At 38.1% G+C, this 26829-nt stretch overlaps 1 protein-coding gene across 2 annotated transcripts in view; it reads left to right on the top strand.

The window, feature by feature from the left end:
* exoc2 (exocyst complex component 2) overlaps nucleotides 1–26829 on the top strand; it is a 78935-nt gene that overhangs the window by 5246 nt on the left and 46860 nt on the right. For both annotated transcript variants that reach the window (XM_074669085.1, XM_074669084.1), the window contains exons 2-6: nucleotides 8213–8370; nucleotides 12956–13132; nucleotides 15524–15650; nucleotides 18763–18876; nucleotides 21717–21841. In XM_074669085.1, the coding sequence (XP_074525186.1) occupies nucleotides 8253–8370; nucleotides 12956–13132; nucleotides 15524–15650; nucleotides 18763–18876; nucleotides 21717–21841 (661 nt within the window). In that variant the 5' untranslated portion in view covers nucleotides 8213–8252. The remainder of the gene's footprint in view (nucleotides 1–8212; nucleotides 8371–12955; nucleotides 13133–15523; nucleotides 15651–18762; nucleotides 18877–21716; nucleotides 21842–26829) is intronic.

Below are 26829 nucleotides of genomic sequence, written 5' to 3'. Positions count from 1 at the left end.
GAGGATATTGAGAACGCTATTGTGGGACAATGAAGGAACTAAATGACTTGTACTGAGGGCAGAAATGCTTTACAGGCATCCTAGTGTGGCATAGTGAAAAGGAGAAACAAGCATGATATGTCCCCTTTAACTCTAAATGTAGACATGGTGATAAAGTATCTTGAATAGTTCAGCATCTTTTGATTGATTTAAAGGTTTTGTATCACTTGTATCCTGTCAGATTTTTTCTGAAAGTTTTTTTTTTGCAGTGTTTGTTCAGTGGCTGCTCGGTTGGGACAGTGAGGATGGTTCTCACGCTGGCGGTGTGTGTTTTATGTAAAGCAGCTGGGGCAGCAGTGGCTCCTGAAGGTTCAAATCTCTCTATTTGGCCATGTCACTGGGCAAAGCCGCCTGTCTCCAGTCTCTTAATCCTCCGAAAACATCTTCCTGCGTTTGCGGGCCTATACTTCATATTTCTGTTTGTTGTTCCAGGATTTTTATATGGGAAATTGGGGACTTGACTTCGTTAGAGCTAACTCTGAAAAGCACTTGAGACTGACAAACAAACAAACAGACAGCCCCTAAAGATAACAAAGCCTGTGGGCAGACATCATCATGATGGTCGGATAGTGAAGCAGAGCCACACATCTGATCACCCTGTCCTCTTTCTCTGTCACGCTCACACAGGAGAAGCTGAGTCATTGTGGGAGAGCAGTGACGGGACAGCGGTCGCCCTGCAGCATCTGTTTTCAAACACAACCTGCACAGTTCCTGTTATTTACGCTGCGTTTATTTGAAATATGATACGGTTGACACACATTATGCTCAATTTTCCTACTATCAGCTCCATCGGCCTCTCCACATCTTAGAGGCATGTGGTGGCCCGGGTGTGAGCGAACACTGTGGGAGATTGTTCAGAGCTTCACCCAGCCTGTGTGATCACAGCACTCATCTCAGACTGGGTCATGTTTGGCCCGCTCTGTCCATTCAGACCAGTCAAGAGGGGGGGTCTTTGAAGGAATCTGGTGTTTGTGTAAAGTTGGGGAGCGATGTTAGTGTGGGGGGGGTTCTGAGACGAGCCGCTGGCGGATACCGAGCAAGCTGCTGTGATGGGAGACGGAGGGGGTGAGGGTGATGATCTATCTAAATGGGTCCCTTTGTGCCCCCAAAACCCATTACACTCTCACCTTCACACTCACACACACACACACTTGCCAATCACTGCCATATGTAAGATACTTTCAGGCTTTGAGCACCGAGATCTGAAGGTATGAACGCAGCATTCATGAGATACCACAGCGGTGTGTGTGTGTGTGTGTGCGGGTCGATTCATTTTCATGTCACTGCTGATGTGAGAGTTTGCCGTGTGTTGACGTTGTCCACTTAAAGTTTGGAGCACATGGTGTGTGTGTGATCCCTGAGCAGGTTTAACCTCTAGCAGATGATTTTAATTTAACATTTTTCATGTTATTGGAAGACCAGATATTTCTCACACAGGTCTATCTTATTTTCATTTGATGTAAACAGCTGAGAAGGGGAAGAAGTTAAAACAGAAGGAGATATGACTCAGTAGTACCATCTGACATTAAACCTGTAGTTAGTCTGAGGAATCCTATCAGCTCTTCACCCAGTAGAAATATGATTTATGAATTAAAGGATTGATTAAGGGCCAGTTTGATCATTTAAAAATTAAAACATAATAATAAAAGCAGAACATGCTTGTCTCAGATGGTTATAGCCTGCAATGTCAATAAGATTTTGAGTGCTGAAATATATCAGTAACCTTGAAAGTTTTAGATTTGATAAAGCTTTATCATTTTTCTTTTATTTTAAAACAAACAAAACAAAAAAAAAAGAGAAAAAATAGAACAATAAAAGCAATCCAATTCATTAGAGGACAATGTTTTGGATATATAGAAGGATTTTTGAAGTCACTTGTGAAAAAATTCAGAGTTGTAGGCCTTGTCTTGCATGTCGGCAAAGCAAGCTACAACCTCACAATACTGTTACAGATGGGACCAAAAAGAAAAATGATCATATTTGAGACAAAATCATGATCTCAAAAGGCTTCAATAAATAAAAAAAATTAATAAAAATAAATAAGTAAAATTATTATTTTCATTGCTGAGTATTTTTTTTTTCATTTTATTTTATATTTTATTTTATAATTTTATTATAATTTTGTATTATAAACTAGAATCTGAGTGAAATAAATTTATTTTCTAATCACAAATTATGACTCCAAACTACTTTACTTTAGTTTTTTCTCGTCTGGTTAATAATTAAAAACAGACATGATGAGTAAAATGTGATTTATTTATTTTTTATTTGATATATTTTGATTTTTTTTAGCCTTTTTTCAGTGTTGCTTAAATATTAATTAAAATGTGTGCTAGTATGACAGTAAATAGGAGCAGGAAAAAAGAAAACGATGTTTCGTAGTATCAGGATTTTTTGTTTAAAGGCTTTAAATCAGGATTTTTCCTTTACAATTTTTGGTTTTGCATTGTTTTGTTTTGTTTTGTTTTGTTTTTCTAAATCTAAGTCCTTCATTTTGTTTTTGTTTTTTTTAATAAACTGGATTTAAAAGAGATGAAATGTTAGATCCTCTAAATAAATCTTAAAAACTGACTCACATGTGATGTGCATTTTTGGGGAAAAATATGGCTCCTGATAAAGTCTATAGAAAACATCATCATCATTCAACTTTTTTACTTGGTCTGGCGTTCAAAAATTGAACAAAAAATGCAAAAATTGTAATTATCATAGAATTGCAATTTAAATCAAACTGGCACCTCAAAGTTCATTAAAAGTTGAATCAGGATTAAAGCATATCATCCCAGCCCTGCTTATTTTAATGGTCTGACCTGTAAGTGTCTTAGTCATGGTGTGCTTTTAACCAGCCAGAGCAGTTCACCTCAAATAGGAACTTATTAATTTAACACATCACGTTTATTCTGAACATGAAACACAAAAAATCACAGGTGCTTTTGTATTTGTTATTGAGATGATTCACAATTTGTTTCAGTGCCTCTTCCAAACACCGATAATAATCTTAGCAGCAGGGAATTGCCAATGAGATATTGAATTTAAAAGACATGTTATTCTTAATGTGAAAATATTTAGTTGCTGTAGAGTACATCAGTATTTTTTCATGAAGAAGAAATCCATCCAGCCCAGACCCTTCAGCGCAGCATATTTGGGGCACACCGCGGCATGTGGAAATGAAATGGTTTCATGTGGCAAAAAGATTTGTTTAGAGTTTTAATGAAAAGTCTTTCCTTTGTGTCCACGTCCTCCGGTGCGGTGCCAAGGAAAGGGTTGCCACTTATTAGCGGGGCTGGAAGAAGATCCAGAGCCTCAGACTTCCTCATAGCTACCACACAGATCAGAGCCAAACCTGCTGTTTGTTAGTCAGCCTCCAAGGAAAACAAACCTGCCTTCTTAGCCCCGTACCACAGAGGGAGGCTGGGCTGGGGATCGGGGGCTCGCATCACGTTTGGAGGAGAATCAGGCGAGAAAAAGGGCCAGAATCCTGCTGGGTGTTGTCATTGATTCAATTTAGCCTTTACTGTATGACATGACTTGACACATGTTGGAGGAAATTGGGGTGAAGTCTTATTTAGGGGTCCTCTGACACCCCCTAGAGGTTAACAGCTTTAGCTAACCGCTCGGTAGTTTCCAGTCGGAGCTTTAGAAACATCTTCTTTTGTTTTCCTCTTCATGCTACTTAAAGGAAAAAAATCATTCACTTAGCCTGTATAGAGTTATAGTTTCTGTTACCTAGTTTACAGCGCATTTGTGATGGTGTGTGACATGAGACTTGTGCAAGAACCCCCCCCCCCTTCATTTCTGCGTGACTGGCCACATGTGTGTGTGTGCGCGCTGGTGTTACAGAGAGGGGTCTGGGCAGTGTTCCCGTGTCCATGCACAGCCCCCAGAGTAAAGTAAACACAGCGGCTCTTTTCTCATCCCAGCCGTCAGCAGGCTCTCCCCAGGCCCGCGCCAGAGACCACACACCCAGACCACACACACACACACATACACACACATATATACACACACACACACTGCCCAGACCTCTCCGCAGATCCTTCCACATACTCGCATACACACAGACCACACAACTCCAGCTCGGGCCCCTCGCACGCAACCTCGCTGAGCTGTCATTCTGCCCAGCGTGTATATATGTGTGTGAAGTGTGTGTGTGTGTGTATGTGTGGGCAGGCTATCTGTGTGTTTGTGCACGTGTATTTCCAAGACGAGGGGAGGGGCAGGGAGTGAGTTAGAAACACTCCTGGAAGAGGAATCAGAATGGCAGAAAATAAAGATCCCAGTCCTCTGCCCCCTCGCCCTCCCACTCTAAACATATGGGATTGATGAAGGATACGCCGAGCTCTTGTTTTAGGCCTGTTAACCTCTTATCTTCTGCATGTCAGATTCATAGCCCCTCCATTTCCTCTGACAAGTAAGGGGCAGCAGCAACAACATGAGGTAAATCCCACTGGGGTTTCTTGTTAACTCTACCATGTTGGGGTGACGGAGGGGGGACCCTGTAGCAGAAACATTCTCCTCATCAAGGCTTCCTGAAATGTTCTGAATATCCTGAAATTTGTGATGAGATAGCATTTTATACCAACGTTCATAATGAAAGATTTCTGTGCTGAACGGATGTGTTACTCCAAATTGTGCAAATGTACCAAAACAAAGCATATAATAGAAAAAATACTATAAGAACAATACATTAACTTTACATTCTCAGTTATTTAAAAGACAGTCAGGTGAAGTAAGAAAGGAACTAATAGCTATTTTCATAGCTCAAGGAATTGTTTACTCAGTGCATGAATTGTCACAGCAAGGTATGAAAACTAAGGATGCACCAAGCTAACTTTTCTGCTCCCAATACCAATATCTGGGCTTTGGGTATCCATGGATACCGATCCCATCTGTGTTAAAATTGTAACCTGCAAGTTAGGGCTTGGACAATATGCTTTTCTCCTGATTTGGTTCTTTCACAATTTTTTTGGGGTGCCGATTGGACTTAAATTGTGGTCTTCGATAGTTCAGATTTTTACTATTTTTACTTCCCTTTTTTAACACCAGACTAAGTGAAAAAGTTGAATGATGAGGATAATTCACACACGAGTCTTTTTTTAAGATTTATTAAGGGGATCTGACATCTCAGCTTTTTGCCAACCCAGCTTATAAACAAAGACTGAAATAGGGGACTTAAATTTGAAAAAAAAAGAAACAGTTGAACTGAAATTGAAATCACGATTTAAAATCATTAAGCAATAAATCCATTTACTACGATACATAAATATTTATCGCCGCACCCCCTCTGCATGCCTGAACTTTGGGATAAGAGTGGTAATGTTTTGTGTAAAAGGCAGAAAAATTAGTACATATGAAATTACTCTGGTTGATTTTTGTTGAAACTAAAAGTGTTTAAATTTATACCTGCAGTTTCTTAAAAAATAGGGACGCATGATATTATCACCACCTTATCGGTATCTGCTGATATTGGCCAACACTTCTTTTTATCTTCTTAAATTTTTTGTTTTGTCATAATAAAATTTACAGTTTTCGTATATATTTTTCCTATTTTGCACGAGAAATGAATATTACATAACTAATGTGATAAGAGTATGCACCAAAATACAATATACTACTTCCAGGACAGACAGTTCCTCTGCAATTATGTGCACAGAAAAAATATCGGTATGGACTAGGGATGGGTATCGAATAAGGTACTTTTATAGGTACCAACAGAATTCTGTCAAAAGTACCGGGTACCGATTCACATAGAATCAAATGGTACCATGTTTAGGTACCTAAATGCATCCTTGTGACTGTTAGGGAATGGAAGAGTAGGCAATTTTCCATGCTGGACATAAACACAGCATTGCAAGATTATATACTGAAGAATAGATATGTTAAATTGAAAAATTTCTAAATATTGTCATTGAACAAATTTATATTTTTTACCACATAAACACAAATACCCAAAATTGGTACTGTTGAGTACCAGTATCGATTGCCAGGTATCTGCATTGGTGCCAAATCGTTTCAAATGTGAAAGGTATCTACATCAGTATCGACCAAATGAATTGTTAAATATCAGGATGATGGATATTGGCAAAAAATCCAAAATCATGAGGGAAAAAATGATGCTTCGTAACTTAAAGTAGGCAGTTCGATGCATCTCTAATGTCAACAAAAAAGCATGCAAATGGTAAAGAGGTGGAAGATTTTCTGAAATGAAAATCTTAAGGGTTATTTATGAGAAAGATCTTAAACATTTATACTCAAGCTTCTTCAAGAAACAACAATGTGATTGTTGAAATGTTTTCTGTAACAGTTTGATCAGAGATGAAATCTTGCAGGAAAAAAATACAGCACATTAGAGTCAAGAAAGCAAAACAAAAAACCTGAAAAATGATCTGTAATCCATTTGAGTTGTCTTTATGTGATTAAAATGGATGATCTATCACATCCATGGGTTTCCATTAAAAAAACTCATAATTCAGAAAAAAAATCATGAAAAATTCAACATTTACTCTTAAAATGTCCTGATCCTGCTTGTACTGCCATGACCCTAAATTCAGGAAGGAGTGAACTATAGTCTTTCAGATAGCTGGGTTATGTACTTTACTCTCTGTAGTATTAAAGTTACCTGGAGTGTTTCATATTTTGATTCATAAATCTATAAATGAAGCTTCAGAGATTGCTTTTTGGGTTTTCATTTGCCCCTTTTTTTTACTTTACAGTCAAATGTATCTTTGTTATTTTAAAACAAATTATGTTACAATAAATGATCATACATTGCATCTTGTCATAAAGAACTCTCGATGCTTTCAGTTGCTGCTGCATGGATGAAATCTGATTTTCTCCTAACAGGGAAGTCTCGTTAACGTGCAGACTAATCGACGTACTGCTCTGTCAGTTTTGATTTCCACTGATATCGTGGCCTCCGTCGGCTCTCGGAAGCTCTTCTCACTTCACTTGTATACCTCCCCCTAATATTTGTCCGTCTAACTGTGCTCAGGGTGACCACCGTGAACTCCTCTCAGGTCTGGTCCGTGTGAACTCGTGCATTGTTTGTGGGGAACGTGTTTTGGCTGCTCAGAAAAGGGCGGAAGCCCCGCTGATGCTGCTCCACAGAGCCTGGATTGGTCAGCCTTTCACAGACCTGGCAGTAATTTATTAGCAAACATCTGTGCTGCTGAAATACATCCTTTCATTTTTTCATTTGGAAACATTCCCTGTCTTCCTTTGCTCAGCCCCAACGTGAACTGATTTGCATGGGTGCTCCTTGGTTGGTACGGTAATCTGTGCTGCATTGTGTGGGCTTATGTGGAATGATTGGGGAGGCCAGGTTTATTTATCCTTCGCTGTGAGGTTTACATTCTTCCTTTCCTCCCTGCTCTCTGTCTGCTCCTTCATTCTTGGCTCCCCTCTCTATTTTTCCTATTATCTCAGAGATAACTGCTGCAATGCATACATTGTTTGGAGACCTACAGGGTGGGAAATTAACGCTAACTGCCAGCCAGTTGTGGCCGGTGTTTTGCTGTCCAAGGTCAGTTTTGAAAACTCGAATATCCGACGCGTGGTTCTGCTTATTAAAAAAAGCGGCTGTCGAACTTTAAAAAATAATTTGCCATATTTATTTTTGTGAAAAGTTTTTGGTTTCACCATTGATGGCTTCGTGTTGATGTTGAGATTATTTCTTAAACCCTGAAACCAAGTGGGAACTGTGAACTCTGTGTCGAGGGGTTTTCAGAAATCATTTCAAACCACTTTTCTCATTTCTCCAAGCAGGAAGCAGCCAAAAGTAATTCAAAGTTATTAATTTTTTTAAAGTAATTTCAGTCATTTAAAGATGGACTTCTATTTAACTATCTTTTGAATATTGTGGCAAATTTAAAACACAAGACACCTGTGAAAGAAAGTTTTGAAGTTACAAGAAAGTTCCCAGAAAAATGTCACATCCTCTTGGTTTTATTGTATTTTTTTGAAACAGTAGAAATTATAATGCAGAAGGATCTGTCTTTTAAACGGGGAATTACATCACATTATGATTCATATGTCGTTTGTCAATAGCAGGCTTTTATGTTCGGCCCCTGAAAACACTTTTATCGTTTTGTCACCTGAAGCTGAATTATTTTCCTTATGCGTGTTAAGTGAACTGTTGTTTGACGTCTTACTCACCACCTTCCCTCCCCCTGCCCAGGTGCTGACTGACCCACAGTTCCTGTCTGCTCCGGGCCACCATGTCTCGTTCCCGTCAGCCCCCGCTGGTCACGGGCATCTCGCCCAAGGAGGGTGCGGCCTGGACTAAAGTCACCATCCGTGGAGAAAACCTGGGCACAGGCTCCACCGACCTCATCGGTAAAACAACCACATGACTAACCTCACACGAATGTCTCTGTCTTGGAAAATGTGTCTTTTCTGTGTTTATTGGATTTTTATTAAAATTGATTTCTTTTCCGCGCAGTTGATTTCCCAGTGGAAACCGGTATTTATCCTTTACAACCCTCCCCTAGGGAATTTTACTCTTCATCTTCTTTTTTCTTTTTCAAAAGTTAATATTTCCTCAGTTTGTAAAGTTAATATACATTTTAATACCATCTATTTATATCCGTGCTCAGTTATAAATAAATAAGACGTCAACAAACATGAATTTCTATCAATCTAATTGCATAACTCTTACATTTCTGTTGTTTTTCTCTCAGTGTGGGGCACTGAAACAGTGCAAACGTTGCGTTTATTTGTCAATTAATTTCTGCTCTGTAATGTTAAATATTTTGTAAACTTAAATCAATTAACCAATTGTAAAAACGTATCAATCAGCACAGTGCAGCGGCCCCCTTTTTAAACAGACTGCTGTAACGTTTATTTTTGTTTATATCATGTGTGAGTGGACGAAAGACACTGAATCCTCCTCCTCTTTGAGAAATATTTCACATTTAAAGACTTTCAGGTCACACTTTTATGTAAAGTTTATGACTTTAGTAAGAATTAAATTAAAGCCAGAAGTAATTACGGTAAAATGTTTAATTTCTGCAGCTGTAGAGTCTGTTCACATTTATGTTTCTAAGCTTTTAAATAAGCTGTTTGGTTTTGTATCCTTAATTCTAATGAATCAGAGCAGTTTAAATTTTTATTTTAACATTTATTTTTAACCCTCTAGGGTACCTAGTTGCCTCTAGGCAGCATACCCATTTTTGGCCTTTTACACTTACACAGTACGTCCCATTTTTCATGTAATACTTTTAAAAAAGAGACAAGACCATAAGGAACCAATCTCAGTGTTTGAATTTGTCATGTGACCCTCTGGAGGTCAGGCAGAATCCCTTTTCTGCAGACCAACTTGGCTACTTCTCTCCTCAAAAACTGTCCAATATTTTATCCAGAAACTCTAATAGTTTAATTTACTTATTTTTCTAATTGATTTAAGGAAACATGTAAAAATGCAAATGTTTCCCTGAGGAAACACTGTACCATCACGGATTCACCATGTCAACATTTTGGTAAACTGTCTTTGGGTTTACAAAGTGTTCAAAAACAAACTGGTCACTAAATTTTTTTTTGGACTTCTGCAGTTTTCACCTGGATAAATTTGATGTTAGTTTTAGTAAAGTTCAGACTTAAACTGTAGGCTCTGGTCTACTAGATTGAACTTTGTGAGCCTTCTATACAGAGCACAGACTCATATCCTCCACACATTTTTCCCACAATGAAAAGTCTGTCTCCTGAAAGCCACAAAAGTGAAGACTTTTGTTAAATAGTAGGGAAGGACCGATTAGCGGCTGGGCTGATTATCAGGGGCTGATATTGTGCATTTTGAGGCATATCGACATCGGCCTTTTTTTTAATCCGACGGCCGATAAGAAACAAATTTACAACTGTGTTGTTGCAGTTCTGATGCAGCCGCTCGGCTGTCTGCAGTCACTACTCAGTCCCCAGCACTGTCTCACCCACACTACCATCTGATTGATTGGTTACAAGCAGAGCCATGACTCGGGTAACAGCCAATCTGCAGTGCAGTTATTACAGTTATTGCAGTTACATTGAAATTTTGAAAAACTTTATTTACTGCAGAAAACTTTATTTTTTTAAGTTTTCACTTAACTTTATTAAACAGCTCCCAGGCTTAGCAGCATGTTTTGTAAACTCATGCTTAAAGGTGTTTGAATGTAGTTAAGTGTTGGAGTTTGTATTATTCAAAATTTTGGCACCAATATTTTCACTTTGACTGCAAAATAATATCAGCTTCAAATATCAGTTATAGGCCTCCTTGACTACAAATAATCGGTATAAGCACAGGAAAATCCATATTGGTCTGTCTCTATTAAATAGTTCATGTAAAGTTGGGTAAAATATGTTCAGACTCCTTGACCCATTCATTTCAATGGGGTGTTCCTCAGTGGCACAGTGTTGCTTTCAGGCAACTTTCAGACATGAAATCTTATAAAAAGAGTTATTTTTTAAAAGTTTTTACACTTTTTATGGCATGAATTGTAAACTGTTGAGGCCAGTAAGTATTATCCACGTGTTTCTGAAAAAATGTGTAAAAATATAAATAAATAACTGTCTTTTTTCCACAGGGTATCTGCAAAGTCTTAAAAAGTCTTAAAATGTCTAAAATACAATAATTTGAATTTAAGGCCTCAAAAAGTCTAAAATTCTCCTAAACTCTCTCAAAACGTCTTGAATACGATTCTTAAATGTCTTAAAAATGTTTGATTCAGACTTGATGTGGTTTAAATATTAAATGTGTGGGAAAGTAAAGTTAAAAGAGGTCTCTGACTTAAAGCTCATGTAAGTGCCTCTGTTTAAGTTGACTTTAGCACCCCCTGTTGGATTAGGTCACTTTTCTCACGTCTTTGCCAATCTGCTTCACAACAGATAGGCTTATGGTGTTTTTTTCCAATCGGATCCAATCCACTTTATTTATATAGCACATTTAAAAAATTGGATAAAATTTACCAAAACACGGAAGCGTAAAGCATTTACTTGAAGAAAAAAAACAACTAGTGTTTTTCAGAGTAAATTATTCTTCAGTTTGTTTTTTGTGGTATTTAGTTTTGTTTTTCTGATTTATATTTTTTTATTGGTTTGTTTTTTGCTTTAATTATTTATGTTTTTATGAGTATTTTTTTGTGGTAATAATTTTGTTTTTCTGATTAATATTTTTTTATTGGTTTGATTTTGTTATAATTATTTCTGTTTTTATGAGACATTTTTTGGGGTAATTAATTTTGTTTTTCTGATTAATATTTTTTTTGTTGGTTTGTTTTTTGTTATAATTTTTTTCTGTTTTTATGAGTAATTTTTTTTTCTGTTTTCAGATTACTTTTTTCCTGTTTTTCAGAGTAGTTTTTTCCTGAAGTATCCAAATACTTAGAAATCCCACGAGGACCCCATAAAAACAGAAATGATTATAACAAAAAAACAAACCAATAAAAAAATATTAATCAGAAAAACAAAATTAATTACCACAAAAAACAAACCGAAGAATAAGTTACTCTGAAAAACCTGAGTTGTTTTTATTTTCTTCAAGTGAATGCAATACGCTTCCGTACCAAAGTGCTGCACAGTAAAAAAAAAAAAGAACATCAATAAAACAAATAAAATGAATTAAAATAACACATAGAAACAAATAAGAGTCATAAAAACAAAGGGGTTAAGACCATACAGAGACCCTGTTCCATCACTGACCATTATGTTACAGTGTTGTCTCAAGGCAAATTGCCCCCAAAAAAATCTATAAGAAATATATTTAAAAAAAAAATTCTTCACATTATGTTTATTTGATAGATTTTAAAACTAAAAAAACACTAAAAAATTTTTTTCTTTGTAACATCCCTCTGCGTACCATAGAGGGTTAATTTTATTTTTGGGCATGTCATCTTTTAACGTTGCGTCAAAACAAAACAGTAAAAACTAAACCAGTGCCCAAACATGGTGGCATCCTTTGTAGGTTAGAAAATCATGAACGAAAACCTCCACTTATGTAATTTCCTTTTTTTCTTCTCATCCATTGCATTTAATAACACGATTATTTAGTTCAAGTAAATATTTAGATTAGTGTTCGCCTCATTTGACACACTCTGGAGTGTATCAGCAGCAGTGAAGTGAAAATAGATGTTTCAGTGTTGTCTTCAGGATCGTCACTGCCACATCGATGGACCGCCTCCATCTTGTTCTCATTATGTGTCCAAACGTCACACTTTGTCTATATTTTTCCTCCTGTGAGCCAGTTTCTCCTCTTCCTTTCTTCTTCAGTCTGAGGGGGGGACGAGGAAAAGGGGGGCAGTCCGCTGGACTCACTCACTGCTCAGATACAGGTCTATTTCTGCCCATGAATGTCCCTGGGGCCTGTTATTAGACAATTAGATATGCACAAATGTGTGTGAGTGCTTATGTCTTCAAGTAGCCGGTGGAGAACAGAGGCAGGAAATGGGACTCTAATGGGCATATTTTTCACGCTTTTATGGGCTATTTGTTGATCAGCTCTCACAGGCTTTGAGGATGCTTGACTACACACACGTGAAGCTTTCAGAGCCCCCCCCCGGCTGAAAACGTCAAAGTGATCCCTGTGTCTGTCTTCTAGTGCGCGGATAGTTTTCAAGAGGGTTTAAAAAGAGGACAACAGATGTAGGAGCAAAGTGCACACTGTGCCAGTAATGGGCCACTTAGCACTGAAGTGACACCCGTTAGCTTAAAGCCGCTCAGTGGGAGGAAGGAAGGTCAAGGCCACCCACACCCGCCGTGACCCCAACTTGATCTTTGACCCTTGGTGACAGTTTGACTTAACCCCTGTTAGACACCAGAGTGAGCTCCTCTTGTTGGTGGTTGTGTGTGTGAGTGTGTGAGTGTGTGTCGGGGCTACGTTTTGTTTATTGGTGCTGTCACTGTGTGGCTGTATCGCTCACCCTTTTCACCCTTTCCCCTCCGTCTTCCGTCTCAGGTCTGTCAATCTGCGGCCACAACTGCCTGCTGACAGCCGAGTGGATGTCAGCCAGCAAGATAGTGTGCCGCGTGGGTCCCGCCAAAGACGACAAGGGAGAAATTATCGTCACCACCAAGTCCGGAGGTCTCGGCACCTCCACGGTGTCATTCAAACTCATCAGGCCGGAGAGGATCGGTGAGGCTTTGACTTTCTCTCTGGAATTCATCACAAGTGGCGATTATTTACTAAAGCAGTAAAACTGTTGTTTTATTATTCTGTATTTTCTGACACTGCACAGACTAAACAGTGAAACCACAGTGAAAAATGCACACGATGTCCCAAAAACTGAAGGTGACATCTTCATACTGTTTGGTTTTGAATAAGCAACTCAAAAGCAAAATCTATTTATTTGACACTGATATAGAACAGATTCAAGCAGCACATCTTCATGTTTAAAAAGCTGAGAGTAGAGTTTGTGTTCAGTAAACAATTGAAACAAACAGTTAAAGGAGTTGTTACACCCAAGCCGTTCATTTATCCTAAAATACTGTCCTTCGAAGGAAGCTTCACTGTTAGCATGAATCCTGAATCCTGTATCTTCTGTGTTTATCAAAACTACACTGACATCCTCACTGCAAAAAACTGAAACCTTATCAAGTGTTTTTGCCGTATTTTTTGTAAAAATTTCCACGTTATACTTCATATGAGCCACATTTGACTGGTCAGTCCAGAAAAATGTCTTATTCCACGTTATTTAAAGACAAAAATGAGGTCTGAATTGATTGTTACAGGTTAAAAAAATCTGACAATGGAACAAGAAACAATTGCTTGAAGCTAGAATAATGTCTTAATTAGGGCTGCTACTTTAATGCATCAATTTGATTAATTAATTACACTGCAAATTAATGCTTTACAAAAAATAAGGTGATTAACTCATTGGCTGCCAGCCATTTTCAGATCTAAGAAGAGTGGACTCTCTTCTTTTATGACTCACTTCCTCTTTTCGAGCCAAAAAACAGACAAAACAGACTTTTTTTTTATCACATTTGTCTCGGGTGCTCCATCCTTTGATCCTCTCCATGATCTCAATCGTCTTTTCTCACGATGGCATCGCTCTTTCTCTCTGAACTACCAGGACACATCCTCAGTTGGAGCGTGAGCTGCCTGAACTTTTCTGACTTGCAGCGTCCCGCTATGTCTCTGTCATCTCACATCTTCTCCTCATATCCATGCTGAGCTCTCATCCAAAGAGCACACCGCTCTCACCCACAGTAGTTTATGAGCATTTTTAAATTGGCAAGCTTCACCAGACCCCGCCTCCCCCTTTGCTGAAAAACATAATTTACTTCTAAAGACACAGCAATCGGTTGTAATCGAACTGACATCTCCGGACGTCAATGGCAGCAAACACAAACATTTTAATATCGGCCAGTTTAAATAAAAAAGTGGATTTAAAATCTTCTCTTCTTTGTCTATTCATTTGATTAGTCATGCACTACAATTTTTTTAATGTCCTAGAATTCGAATTCTTTATTTGGGGACCTTAAGCAGACATGAGATTAAAATGTGATTAATTAGATTAATTAATTGAGAATCCTGTAACTAATTTGATTAATTTTTTAACCGTCTGACAGTGTTACTTGTTACACTTGATATTAGCCCCATTCAACACAAATCTTATCAATGATTTTGTCTTATTCTAAGTAATAATTTTCTTGTCATACTTGATATGAGCTTCATTCAACTGGTCAGTCCAGTAAAATATCTTGTTTCAAGGTATCTAAAGACAAAAATTTAGGTCTAAATTGCTTGTAACAAAAAAAAAAATCTGCCAAAGGAACAAGAGAAAAGTTGCTCGAAAATTTGGTTAGTACTAGAATAATGTCTTAATACAAGTAAATTTTCATTTGCTCCATTGGCAGATTTTATTTACTTGTAACAAGCAATTCAGACCTCATTTTTGTCTTCAATTAACTTAAAACAAATCATTTCTCTGCACTGGTCAGGTGAAAGTGGCTCACATAAAGTCTAAAAAGGCATTTTCTACTAAAGACACGACAAAAACACTTGATAAGATTTCAGTTTTTTCCATTGCCGAGTTGCAGGTTGTTCTTATAGAAACTCATTAATCACGAGGTAGCTACACGTTTCAGCTTACTGCTGCATTTTTGGTCTCTTAGTTGGAGATTAATCAGCAAAATCAGCGTCATTCTGTATGACAGAAATGTGAAGTGGAAAATAAGATTGAAAACTTGTTTGGAAGTGTTGAATTAGGGAATAAAAAAAGTGGAGAGCAGGGTCATTTTTCCAAGGATTTTCAAAGATTTCTACTTCTGTGTGGGCCTCTCTTTGAAAAACAAAGAGCAGCGTCCGCTTTGTTCTGCCACTCGATGAATAGGTACCATATGTATAGAAGTGAAAAAAGCAGAATATACAGGTTTTACACTGGTGTATCAACATCAAGCAGAATACATGACGCTGCTTGAAGTTGAGAGTGTACAGCAGCCGGTGTGAGTCCACATCTGGGACGTGTAGCGGAGCTTAGTAACCCGTGTCATGCCTCTCCTACCCCGCCCCCTCCTGCAGGTATCCTGGACCAGTCCGCCGTGTGGGTGGATGAGATGAACTACTACGACATGAGGACTGACCGCAACAAAGGCATCTCCCCTCTGTCCCTGCGACCCAGCAATCCACTGGGCATCGACATAGACAAGTACGGAGCGAGAACATGCGAACACACACAAATCGCTCAGCACAATCACACCACCATAAACACACACACTCATCTTATTGAGTCATGGTTTACATCCCCAAACAGAAACAAACTCTCCCCATATGCAGGCGTTTGAAATATTATGCCAACACAGCAATGGCTGGGCAGCCTCTAACCGCCGCTCACAGGGAGTGGAAACACAATAATTGTGTATAAAACAGAGAGGACGACGATAGAAAGGGATTTGGAAAGAGCCAAAGCTGCAACCCACACACATGTTTGTACGCTGCCTCGGAGCAGGCGGCGTGGTGCTGCCTCCCACGCGCCTGGCAGGGAGAGCAGAAGTTGTAATATATAGTTTGTGTTGTCAGGTTCTGGCATTTCTAGCTTAGTGTTTGTTTGCTTTAGTGGGGCCAGGGGCAAGTGACCGCTCGTGGCCAGAGACGAGACCCCCATAAACAGGCTGTACCATTCACTCCTCTTCCAGGGTCACTCCAAACATCCAGTCTACAAAGTCTATTTAAGAGTCTGTGACTGCAGTGAAAAACACAACAGGTTTGTTTTGATTTTATACGACAAAGTTTTCTTCAAGGGTTTAATCGCAGGAGGCATCCTGACGTTGCTAAGTAGTTACCCAGCTGTAGTTGTTTGTTACCTTTGTTTAAAGTGCAGTTTGATTTGTGACAATTAAAACGATTAAAACAGACTGCAGTGTAAAAATATCGCTTGTGCACGGCACTGAGTTGTTTCTAAAATCAGCCATTGCAGTGCACAAAAACTGAACTCTTATCAAGTGTTTTTGTCTTATTCTAAGTAAAAATTGTCTTGTTACACTTGATATGAGCTAGATTCAACTTATGAGTCCAGAAAATTTCTTGTTTCAAGTTATTTGAAGACAAAAACGAGGTCTTGCTTGTGACAAGTAACACAAATCTGCCATGGATCAAGAAAAGCAATTTCTTGATAGCAATATTTTTAAAACTTGTTACAAGAAATTCCTCATTTTTCTCTTTAAATAACTTGAACAAAGATATTTTTCTGGACTTGTCAGGTGAATCTAGCTCATGTCAAGTCTGAAAAGACATTTTCCACTGAAAATAAGGCAAAAACACTTGATAAGATAACACACTTCACAAGTTATAAGATAAATCATGCTGAATATGTAAAATAACTGTTTCAAATACTGAAATCTGTGAGTCTATTCCAGGTTTCAAACATTTTTTCCTCTCCTTCTGCACTTTATGAAAACTAAGTCATATGATTTGCTATTCTACACAGCTGCAGAATCAACTGTTTAATCCCTGTAAGAAGAGCAATATTTAAATGTTGATCCAAGATCCCCAACATCTGCTGACTGCAGCACGTAGATAGCAAAAAGCAACCATGACGTTTCAGAGTCTGGAGATGTCCTTGACTGTTTCACCCACAGAAGCAAAATAACTTCCTGTGTTTGGAAGTTCAGTTTCACCCTCAGATACCCGCATGTACTGTAAGTTTAAAAATGCTAATTTCTTTCATTTATACCAACTTTTGAAGACTCTGCATAAACTCAAAATTTCTATTTGCAGTATTTAGATCTTCACGTCACGTTATTGGAAGGACAAGTTTAGAAATATCAAACTAACTAGATTTGCTTAGTACGAGCTTCTAGTTTTTGTGTGCACACTCTTAATGGTAAGTGTTTTATCATCATTATTAGTCTGCACTGTACTGTCAGAGTGTCGGTTTTTCTAAATTCTGCCAGTGTGTGTATGTGTGTATGTGTCTGCACAGTGGGTGGTGGTGGTGAAGGTAGCACGGGGTGGGGGTGGGGGGGGGGGTTGGTTTGCGTAGGCCACGGGTCATTAGTAGAGATCAAGCTTCCCTAATGAGTCCTGGGTCCTCCAGGGGAACCCAGGCGTCACACACTGCACTTCCCACGCCAAGCTCTCTCAGCCTGGCTACTTTTGGCTGCACACTGCCCCCTGCTGGATGACCCGGGACCAGTTACACAGAGGAAGTTGTTATGCCAAGCAAGGCCCCACAGAGTTTAAAAGTTTGCTCGATCATTGGCTCTGAGTAAAAATGTTTGTTTCTAAACTTTTCAAAACAGTTTCACCGTAAATCATTTCATATATGTTTTTTTTTTGTTTTAAATAATTTTATTTATAGTTTTTTGTGTAACAATACAAGAAAAACAAGAGACTGAAAGGGAAAAAAAACACCAACAAAGTACAAAGTCCGAGTATCGATTCCAAAAGGGAAGACTTTGTCTTAGATACATGGAGCGAGGATGTATAACAACATCACTTATACACATTATCATAACCTCACAGTACAACAAAAAATATACAAACTTTGTAAGTTAATAGACTGTTCCTTCCCTTTTTTATATATTCAATAAAGGGTCCCCAGATTTTTAGGAACTTTGGTTGTGAATTAGACAGAGTCTAACAAATCTCCTCCTAGTATAAGCAAGAAACCATATCGTTCAGCCAGGCTTTAAAAGAGGGAGGGGTGGCCTTTTAGAATTGCCCTTTTTGCTATAACCAGGCCAAATTTCAAGGCTTTTTACAGGCCAGAAAGAAGGGTTAAAAATTATCAGAACAGCCCAAAATAACAAGATGACAGTTGGGAGATAAAGGTTTTTTTTATATATAATTCTGTAAAGATGAAAGATGTCTTCTCAGAAGCCTTTGAGTATCGGACATGACCACAGTTGATGGGCTAATGTCCCATCCCTTGTTTCACACTTATCACATTTGGCAGATACATTAGTATAGATTCTGTTTAACTTGGTTTTAGAGTAGTGCAGTGAATGTCTTCAAGTTTTTTGTGTCTGTTTCATCATGAATATCACCAATGGCACTGTAGTTATTCACTACCACAACATTGAATCAAAAATCTAACACAGAACAAAACAATGTCCCTCAACTTTTGTAAGTAAAAACAAAGTAATTTGCTTGAATGGATGAGAAATTTTGATCTGGTGTGGATGAAAAAAATATTTTTTCATAGATTTAAGCGTAAAGTTTTTAAATTCAGAAACCGAGTTTTGGTATTTTGACCTGTAGAACAGCTAATTTTTGGTTCTGCGTCTTCACTGATCATTTTTTGTTCTGTCTTTCCTCAGAGGCAAGTTCCCCCCGAAAGACATGGAGCTGACATTCCCGGGGATGAGTGGAGACTTCACCAGTGAGAACTTTTCTGCCACCTGGTACCTCATAGAAAACCATGCAGGATCCAGGTATGTTCCTTAAACTGAAACACCTCATAATTTAGAATAAAGGAAGTCAAAAAATAAACAAAACAACAGGTTTAAACCCAATCAAAACATCACCTGTATTACCTTTATAGAGTATGACAGAGGTTGTGCAGGCCCACCTGACATGCACTATGCCAGGGGTGGCCAACTAGTCAGCGACAAAGAGCCACAAAAATCACCGTGGCACTACAAAGAGCCACATCACACATGGGGTCTTACAAACGCACTTTCTCTCACACATACATGAAACATAAACTGAAAACCAATAAGTTTCCAATTTTCAAAGCGAGATTTATTGTGTTTGTAAGTGTGTTTATATCTATATTTGGAGCTGTGTCAAAATAAATGTCTGTTTTCCTGCAAAAGAGATGAAGTTCCATCTATCTATCTATCTATCTATCTATCTATCTATCTATCTATCTATCTATCTATCTATCTATCTATCTATCTATCTATCTATCTATCTATCTATCTATCTATCTATCTATCTATCTATCTATCCATCTATCTATCCATCTATCTATTTATCTCCAAATTCAGTTGTTCAACAACAAAAATAAAAAACATTAAGCACACGCACCCCGAACCAAGACAGGGAAATGAAACAGTTTACACAATTTCAATTTATTGTTCCATCCAGCATAGCCAAATATATAAAAGGCCTATGGTCATTTCTCTCAAAAACAGAAGCTTTATAAAAAATACTTTAAGCTTCAATTATACTTTGGGGTGGCCACACCCATTGACGTAGAAAAAATCCATTTGGCACTTTTCATTGTCAGTGTGTGTAGTGTACACAAGCCAGGTTTGGAGTTGATCTGATGAAAAACAAAGGAATTGTTCCATTTCGTCTGAGGCTAAACATCGTCAAAATCCGATGTTTACAGCCAAATTGTGAACTTTCTGTTTGTAGATAGATAGATAGATAGATAGATAGATAGATAGATAGATAGATAGATAGATAGATAGATAGATAGATAGATAGATAGATAGATAGATAGATAGATAGATAGATAGATAGATGTAAGCACATGAGGTATTAAGAGGAGCACATGTAGAGAAGAGAAACTGAAACTTAAGTATGAATCTCATCATCCAAGTATTGATCAATACTGATCCCAACTTTGGCATCAGTAAATCAATATTTTAGATTGATCGACACACCGTTACTTATGACGATACAGTAGACAGAGCCACATGTGGCTCACGAGCTGCAGGTTGGCCATCCCTGCACTATGCAGAGGATTTTTTACCCATGCAGCTCTTTCATTCACAGTGTTACGAAGCATTATGAGGTTATAAATGATGCCAAATTGACTTCCTCTCTTTTTGTTTGACAGTACAATACAATTTATTTAGATTCTGGGCTGGTTGTCAGACCAAACAGGACATAATGTGACTTCATCTCGGACATTTAGAGAATGCAATAGAGTTTTTTCACAGTTTCCGGACACTTTACAGATAAAAACAAACAATCTACGAATCGCTTTATTCAGAAAAGACAACTATAAACCAGAAACCACAACAAGAGTCAGTTGAAAGAGATAGCAGACTGAATTAAAGATAACAGTGGGTATATTAGATGGAGGTAAATGTGTTTTTAAAGGTGTGGTTATTTGGCCACATCTTCTGATTCACAAGAAAACACTCCTGAATCTGTTGATGAGGCCGCTGTCTGACCCAGAAGCCCTGAGCCCAGTTGACTGTCATGTCAGGGCAGATGAGAGTTATTTTGGACTCTCCTGGCTTCCTCTCCCCCTGGCTTAGCCTTCCAATAACCCAGACCCCAGGATCCAGCATGACCAGGGGCCTCTGTTTGGACCTCGCTGGGTGACTGTTTCTTCCTGCAGAGGAAACCTCACTCAGGACACAGACACACGTACTCACTCTGCTCCAAAAGTGGGTCTTGTTTCTGACACACACTTAGAAAGCATGTCTCAACAAAGCTGCAAGATATTAAATACGGACATTAATTTTACACGCGTTACTTCACTTAGTGGGCAAAAGGTCCGCCCTCAATATTAAGCTATAAAAAAATAGTGAATTGATATTTTTTTAAACTTTCACTGCAGTAAATCTTTAAAACTACGTCAGACCTATCTAAAAATATCAAGTTTTATATAACTTTTTGATTATTTTTTTTTGTTTTGTGGCATTTTTGTTATAAAAAAATGTGATTTTGAAACAGGAAAAATTGAAAAAAAAAAAGATTTTTCTAAAAAAAAGGGTTCACAGCTGAATACTTATGATCAAGATATAACAGCCTAGACTGTTTCAATATTATATAACAGTATGAGTTTAAATGCATCATTACTTTTTGCACAAGGAGGATTTAAAAAAAACACACCCGTGTCTACACTTAATGGACAAAACGTCCGCCCTCATTATTACGTTATAAAAAATGAATTAATCCATATTTTTTTGAACTTTCAAAGCATTAAATCTTTTTAACTGCTTCAGACCTATCTAAAAATATAATGTTTCATTTAACTTTTTGATTATTTTTTTGTTTTATGACATTTTTGTTATAAAAAAACGCGATTTTAAAAACAGGAAAAATTGAAAGAATGTGATTTCTTTAAAAAATGTGCAGAGCTGAACACTTATGATCAAGATATAACAGCCTTGACTGTGTCAATATTATATAACAATATGAGTTTAATAATGTAGTTTATTTTATTTTTTAATTCATGCAGTTGAATGATGGCTAAAAATCTGGTCATTGAGAAGAAAAAGAGTCTTTCCCACAGCTGCTTAAAATAAGACAATATATCAGTGCATGAATTGGCTTTTTAAATTCATGACTCTTTTTGTTTCCTTAGCTTTGAGCAGCTGAAGTTTGCAGCCAGCAATCTGAAGAAACAGGCTACCAAGAAGAACGAGGGGAGTCTGGCTTACGTGAAAGGAGGCCTCAGTACGTTCTTCGAGGCCCAGGACGCCCTGGCAGGTGAGAGGGATTAACACATCTTTTGTATTTGATGGAACAGCACCAAATGGTCTGCAATTAATACAAAAACTTCCAAATCATCACTCTCCATCTCAGAGCTCTTGATTTTTTGGAAAGAGTGCCGTATTTGTGGTGTCTTGGGGATACTTTTCCCCACCGATGTGGTTTTTGCAGCGGTTGATTAAATGGGCTCATTTGGTTGCTGTGTGAAAACCCTCAGCTCTCTGCTACAGTTACACCAGCCAACCACAACACGGCTAATTCACCTTCATCAAAATGAGATCAGCTCCCACCTGTCACACACACAGCCTCTCTTGAGTCTCTCTGGAGCCGCACACACACACAGTCAAGATGCCAGAGAGATTTCAAGGTAGCAGAGACTGACTGCTGTCGCTCTGCCAGGTATCTCACATCAATTGTTTGCTTCATCATTCATACTTTTGTCTGTTTACGCTCTCCTCCCGCCATAACCGCTCAGTTACTTCCCCTTACTATTTATACGTACACTTTTCTGCCTCCATCATTATTATTATTGCTTTCCGAATGTTTGTGCCCCGGTTGGGAGAGAGGCAATGTTTTCATTGTTAGTGGCTGAATCTAAATAAACGGAGCAGCTCCACACAATGCGGGCCAGAGTATTAGGACTGATAGTGCTGATAACAGACCCAATAAGACCAATGGGAACAATGCACAGTCATTCTCACGTTCAGACTGAGCGTGCCTACTGTGTGCCCACTGCCCCAATGGGAAACGTACAGATGGAGGAAACAGGACAGCATAGATGGACTCAAGTGACCTGTAAACCAAGACGACGTTGTGCTGCTTTAGGATCTGTTGGGGAGGAAGGATCTGCTGTGATCTTCCTAATTTAAGTCTACTCAGAAAACAAAAAAAACAGATCAAGAGACTTCACAGAAAAACACAATTTACTCAGCAACAGTCAGTAGAGATTCAGATCAAACCACTTAACTTCACTGGCTTTAACAAAACTCAGAGAAACTATTACAGATTCAATAGATAAAATGCATCAGGAGTGTTTATCGATATTAAAAAAGCATTCGATACCATTTAACCCTGACATATTAATTCACAGATTAGAACAGTATTTAATCAGGGAAGTAGTTTTGAATTAGATGAGAAGATATTTAGGAAGCAGATAATATGTAAAGATGGGAGATTGTTCATCAGAATGTCGAGATATAGTATGTGGTTTCTCACACAGTGAAATGAAGCCAATCATCAGACGTGGCTAACAATTATTTTAGCAATCAATTAGTCTGACGATTATATTCAAGATTAATCAATGAATCGAAAGAAAAGGATGAGAATGCATAATCGTAAAATTCGCAAAACCAAACATGCGTTGTTATGTTAGTTGATGACTATTGTTTGCTTAATGATATGTATAAAGAAACAAAATTTATGAACTGAACTGAACTAAACTGACCAGATGCTACATTTAATAAGTATAAGAAATGATGTGAATGTATTGTCACTCAAAGAATCAATAGTTTGGGCAAAATAACAGGAAATATATTTTTATGTCATCAGATGAAGAAGGTAGTGGACCAAAAAGGCAAATAAATAAAAATGTGTCCTCAATCTTTTCACCTGCAGGTCAAACAGTTCACCCCCTCTGCCCTACCACTATCTGTAGCAGCTAACGCTAATGCTAATGTTAGCTTATTGAACTCCTTGTGGTTTTCAAACAGGGTGATGATTTAACAAAAGACTAAACGAGTCCTAAAACACATACCATGAATTTCACAACATATAAAGGAGTGTATGTGGGATTTTGTAGCTCCTCACCTCGCTGTCGAGCTCCCTGGCTCGTCATCAATGAGCCCAACATGTTTGTGTTTCAAGAGCTTGCAGTCGAACTGCCATGCCATGCCAGGTCATTTTTGTCAATTAGCATGCTGTGTGCTTTTAGTCAGAGTGAAATTCTCCCAAACTCTGGATGTTTTTGGGATGAACAGCTTCTCTGTCTCTGCCATTATTCACGTGTTTACTTGTTTCCCTCACCTGCCGGCTCGGCTTCTCCTCCACCACGCTGATCTGTATTTACATGTGACACATACAGCCCCACAGCCCAGGTAATCTACACTCCAGTCCAGTAGGTGGCGGTAATGCACCTTCAGCTAGATGCTAATGGCTAAATAATCCAACAAAAAGGAAGAAGACAAATGAACTAAAGAGAAACTAATTCAGTAATGCAGCAGCACAGTGTATCGAATATGGAAAAACGTCGTCAATGCTTCAACTACTCGTTTTTTATCGATTTTAGCGATTCGTCGTTGCAGCCCCAGATAATACACAGGCTTTAAACTTCTTCCTAACAGCTATGGGGCGCCAATCAGTCACGTAAGCCGAGCTGTGCCTCTGATTAAACAATCAAACAATCTTAATATCGTCTAAACCACTGAGATAGATAACAAATCAACCTCCGTACAACGTGTGTCGATAACGAAATTAGAATTAGACTCGGATCATTTTTTGAACCATGCTGTAAATATGTTTTTTACGCTGTAAAAGTCTGTTTTTTGGCTTGGTATGTACTTCTACATAGGCTTGATTTTTCGAAACAAGATGTTGCCCCATTTACATTTTCTGTCAAGGTCACAAACAAAACCAAAGGCCTCACCAAATTACCTTTGCCTGAGCATTGGCTACTTGTATAAAGCTAAATCTCTGTACATTCTGCAGAAACTCAACAACTCAGCTGACGTCTTTCAGCGACTGGATTTATCAGGATGTGAAAATGTGAGGGTTGTAAAATCAGATTAAAGTTATGAAATGAAGCAGAAAAGACAGAAACTGGTGCATGAAGAAGAAATCAGAAATATTTGGGGTGAAAAATGTTGTTTTCAGGTCAAAATAGTCTGAATATGTAAATCCAGATCCTAAGAAACTCCTGACACATTGTCTCCATATCGCCACCTAATGGCGACCATGTTCCTTGGTTAGAAGCAGAGAATAGAATAGAATAGAATAGAATGTCTGATGATGAAACAAAAACACCACCCTGTCAAAATCCAAGCCCTATGTGAGTAAGCAGATGTGCACTAATGGACAAACCCCTACGTGAGACACACTCTGTTTTCAGAGAGCTGTAAATGTGTGAATGTCTCCTCCTTTTAACTCATTTACCGCCTGTTTCCCGATGCCACTCTCAGACGAAAACACCGTCTCACTTTCAGGGAATGAACTTGACTGTTAGGATCATTTTTAAGCTCTCTGACTACTGCCTTCTCACCCTGACTCATTACACCACTAAAACATCCTCTCCCTGCCAAGATCTGGCTCTCAGTCATAAAAAAAGAAGTGGTGGCTCGGAGTGGAGATACTCTGTATACTATGTACGGTCAGCCAAACCCACATACCAGCCTGCACGCTCTCAGCAGTCAGCCAGCTCCAGACGGCTCTGCAACAACTCACTGCCAGGCCTCTTTAGCACAGCTGTCTGAGTGCCTGTGAATCCTTTCTTTGTCTCCCAGCAGCGTTTGGCACATCTCTGTTTTTCTGACTCATTCCTGATGAATCTTACCTTAGCTTTAGCTGTGAAATGTAAAAGAAATTAGCTACAGAAAAGAGGAAACTTAAACTGTTTGCTCTCCAGAATTCGCCAAGTGCTTCCAGCTCTCTCAATCACCATCAAGCCATTTCTGTCTCCTCTGCTGTTTATTTGCAGTTCAGCTTGCATGTGAGATTTTTATTGATGACTATAATAGAAGTCTGGAGTTATTGTATAATGTGAACAAACGTCCTGCTGCTGCTCGCAAGGTGGAAACAAGGAGAAGAAGCCAAATCTGGGGAAAGAAGTGGAAAAATGAAGACTGTGAAAATATTTAGAGCAAACAGCTGGACTGTGACTTCATTATCCCAGGCATTTTGCCCCTCCTTTTTTTTTTCTTGTCCCTCCTAATTTCATCTTAATGGTGCTTTTCTATAACTCATTATTTTCAACAGATAGAGCCAGAAATCTCTCGTCTTTCATGACTTTGAGCTCTCAAAGACTCAAACAATGAAAACCACAGATCTCTTAATTACACTGGTGTTTGTGTGATTCAGCTTATATAAGTGTTTGGGCTGAAGAAATGAAACGTGGAGCTTGAAGAAGCTTGTGATGCACATGTTTGAGCTGCGCTTCCTCAAAAAATGTCGTGGCCCAAGCAGCCCTGCAAAATAGTTCACAGAAAATAAATATGTCAATAATTATCTGTAAAAACAGATTAAATCACTCTGGATACTGTTTCTATCTTATTTTAATTTTGTTTCTGTCTTATTTTAAGCTAAAATTAACCTATTATACTCCATTTGAGCCACCTTCATCTGACCAGTCCAGAAAAATGTCTTGTTTTAACTCATTTAAAGACAAAAATGAGGTCTGAATCGCTTGTAACAAGTAAAGAAAAGTCTGCCAATGAAAAAAAAAAATTGCTTGAAACTGGAATGATGTCTTTATACAAGTAACTTTTCTCTTGTTCCATTGGCAGATTTTTTTTTTACTTGTATCAAGCAATTCAGACCTAATTTTGTCTGTAAATAACTTCAAACAAGACATTTTTCTGGACTGGTCAGGTGAATGTGGCTCATATCAAGTCTAAAAACACATTTTCTACTGAAGATGAGAATGAAATCTTAACAAACCCCTTGTTAAGATTTCAGTTTTTTACAGTGAGAAAAATGTCTTTCAAGAAATTTGAAGACAAGAATGAGGTCTGAGTTGCTCATAACAAGTTTTATAAATCTGCCAATGGAAGAGGACAATAGGTTACTTGTTTTAAGAAGTTTTCTTGTTCGATTGGCAAAGTTTTTATTTAGTTCCAAGTAATTCAGCCCCCCATTTTTGTTTTTAAAAAAACTTGAAACAATTATTTATTAATATTTATTTGACAATATTGAATTATATTCCTTGTCAATTAAATTATATATTTTTTAATTCAAATTCTTCATGTCAGTCTTTGTTTATAAACTGGATTGGAAAA

This window comes from Halichoeres trimaculatus, unplaced genomic scaffold, assembly GCF_033239565.1.
Source record: "Halichoeres trimaculatus isolate MK-OKI-2021-1 unplaced genomic scaffold, fHalTri1.1 fHalTri1_scaffold_4, whole genome shotgun sequence".
In the NCBI taxonomy this organism is placed as follows: domain Eukaryota; kingdom Metazoa; phylum Chordata; class Actinopteri; order Labriformes; family Labridae; genus Halichoeres; species Halichoeres trimaculatus.
This window is presented reverse-complemented; position numbering and strand designations above follow the sequence as displayed.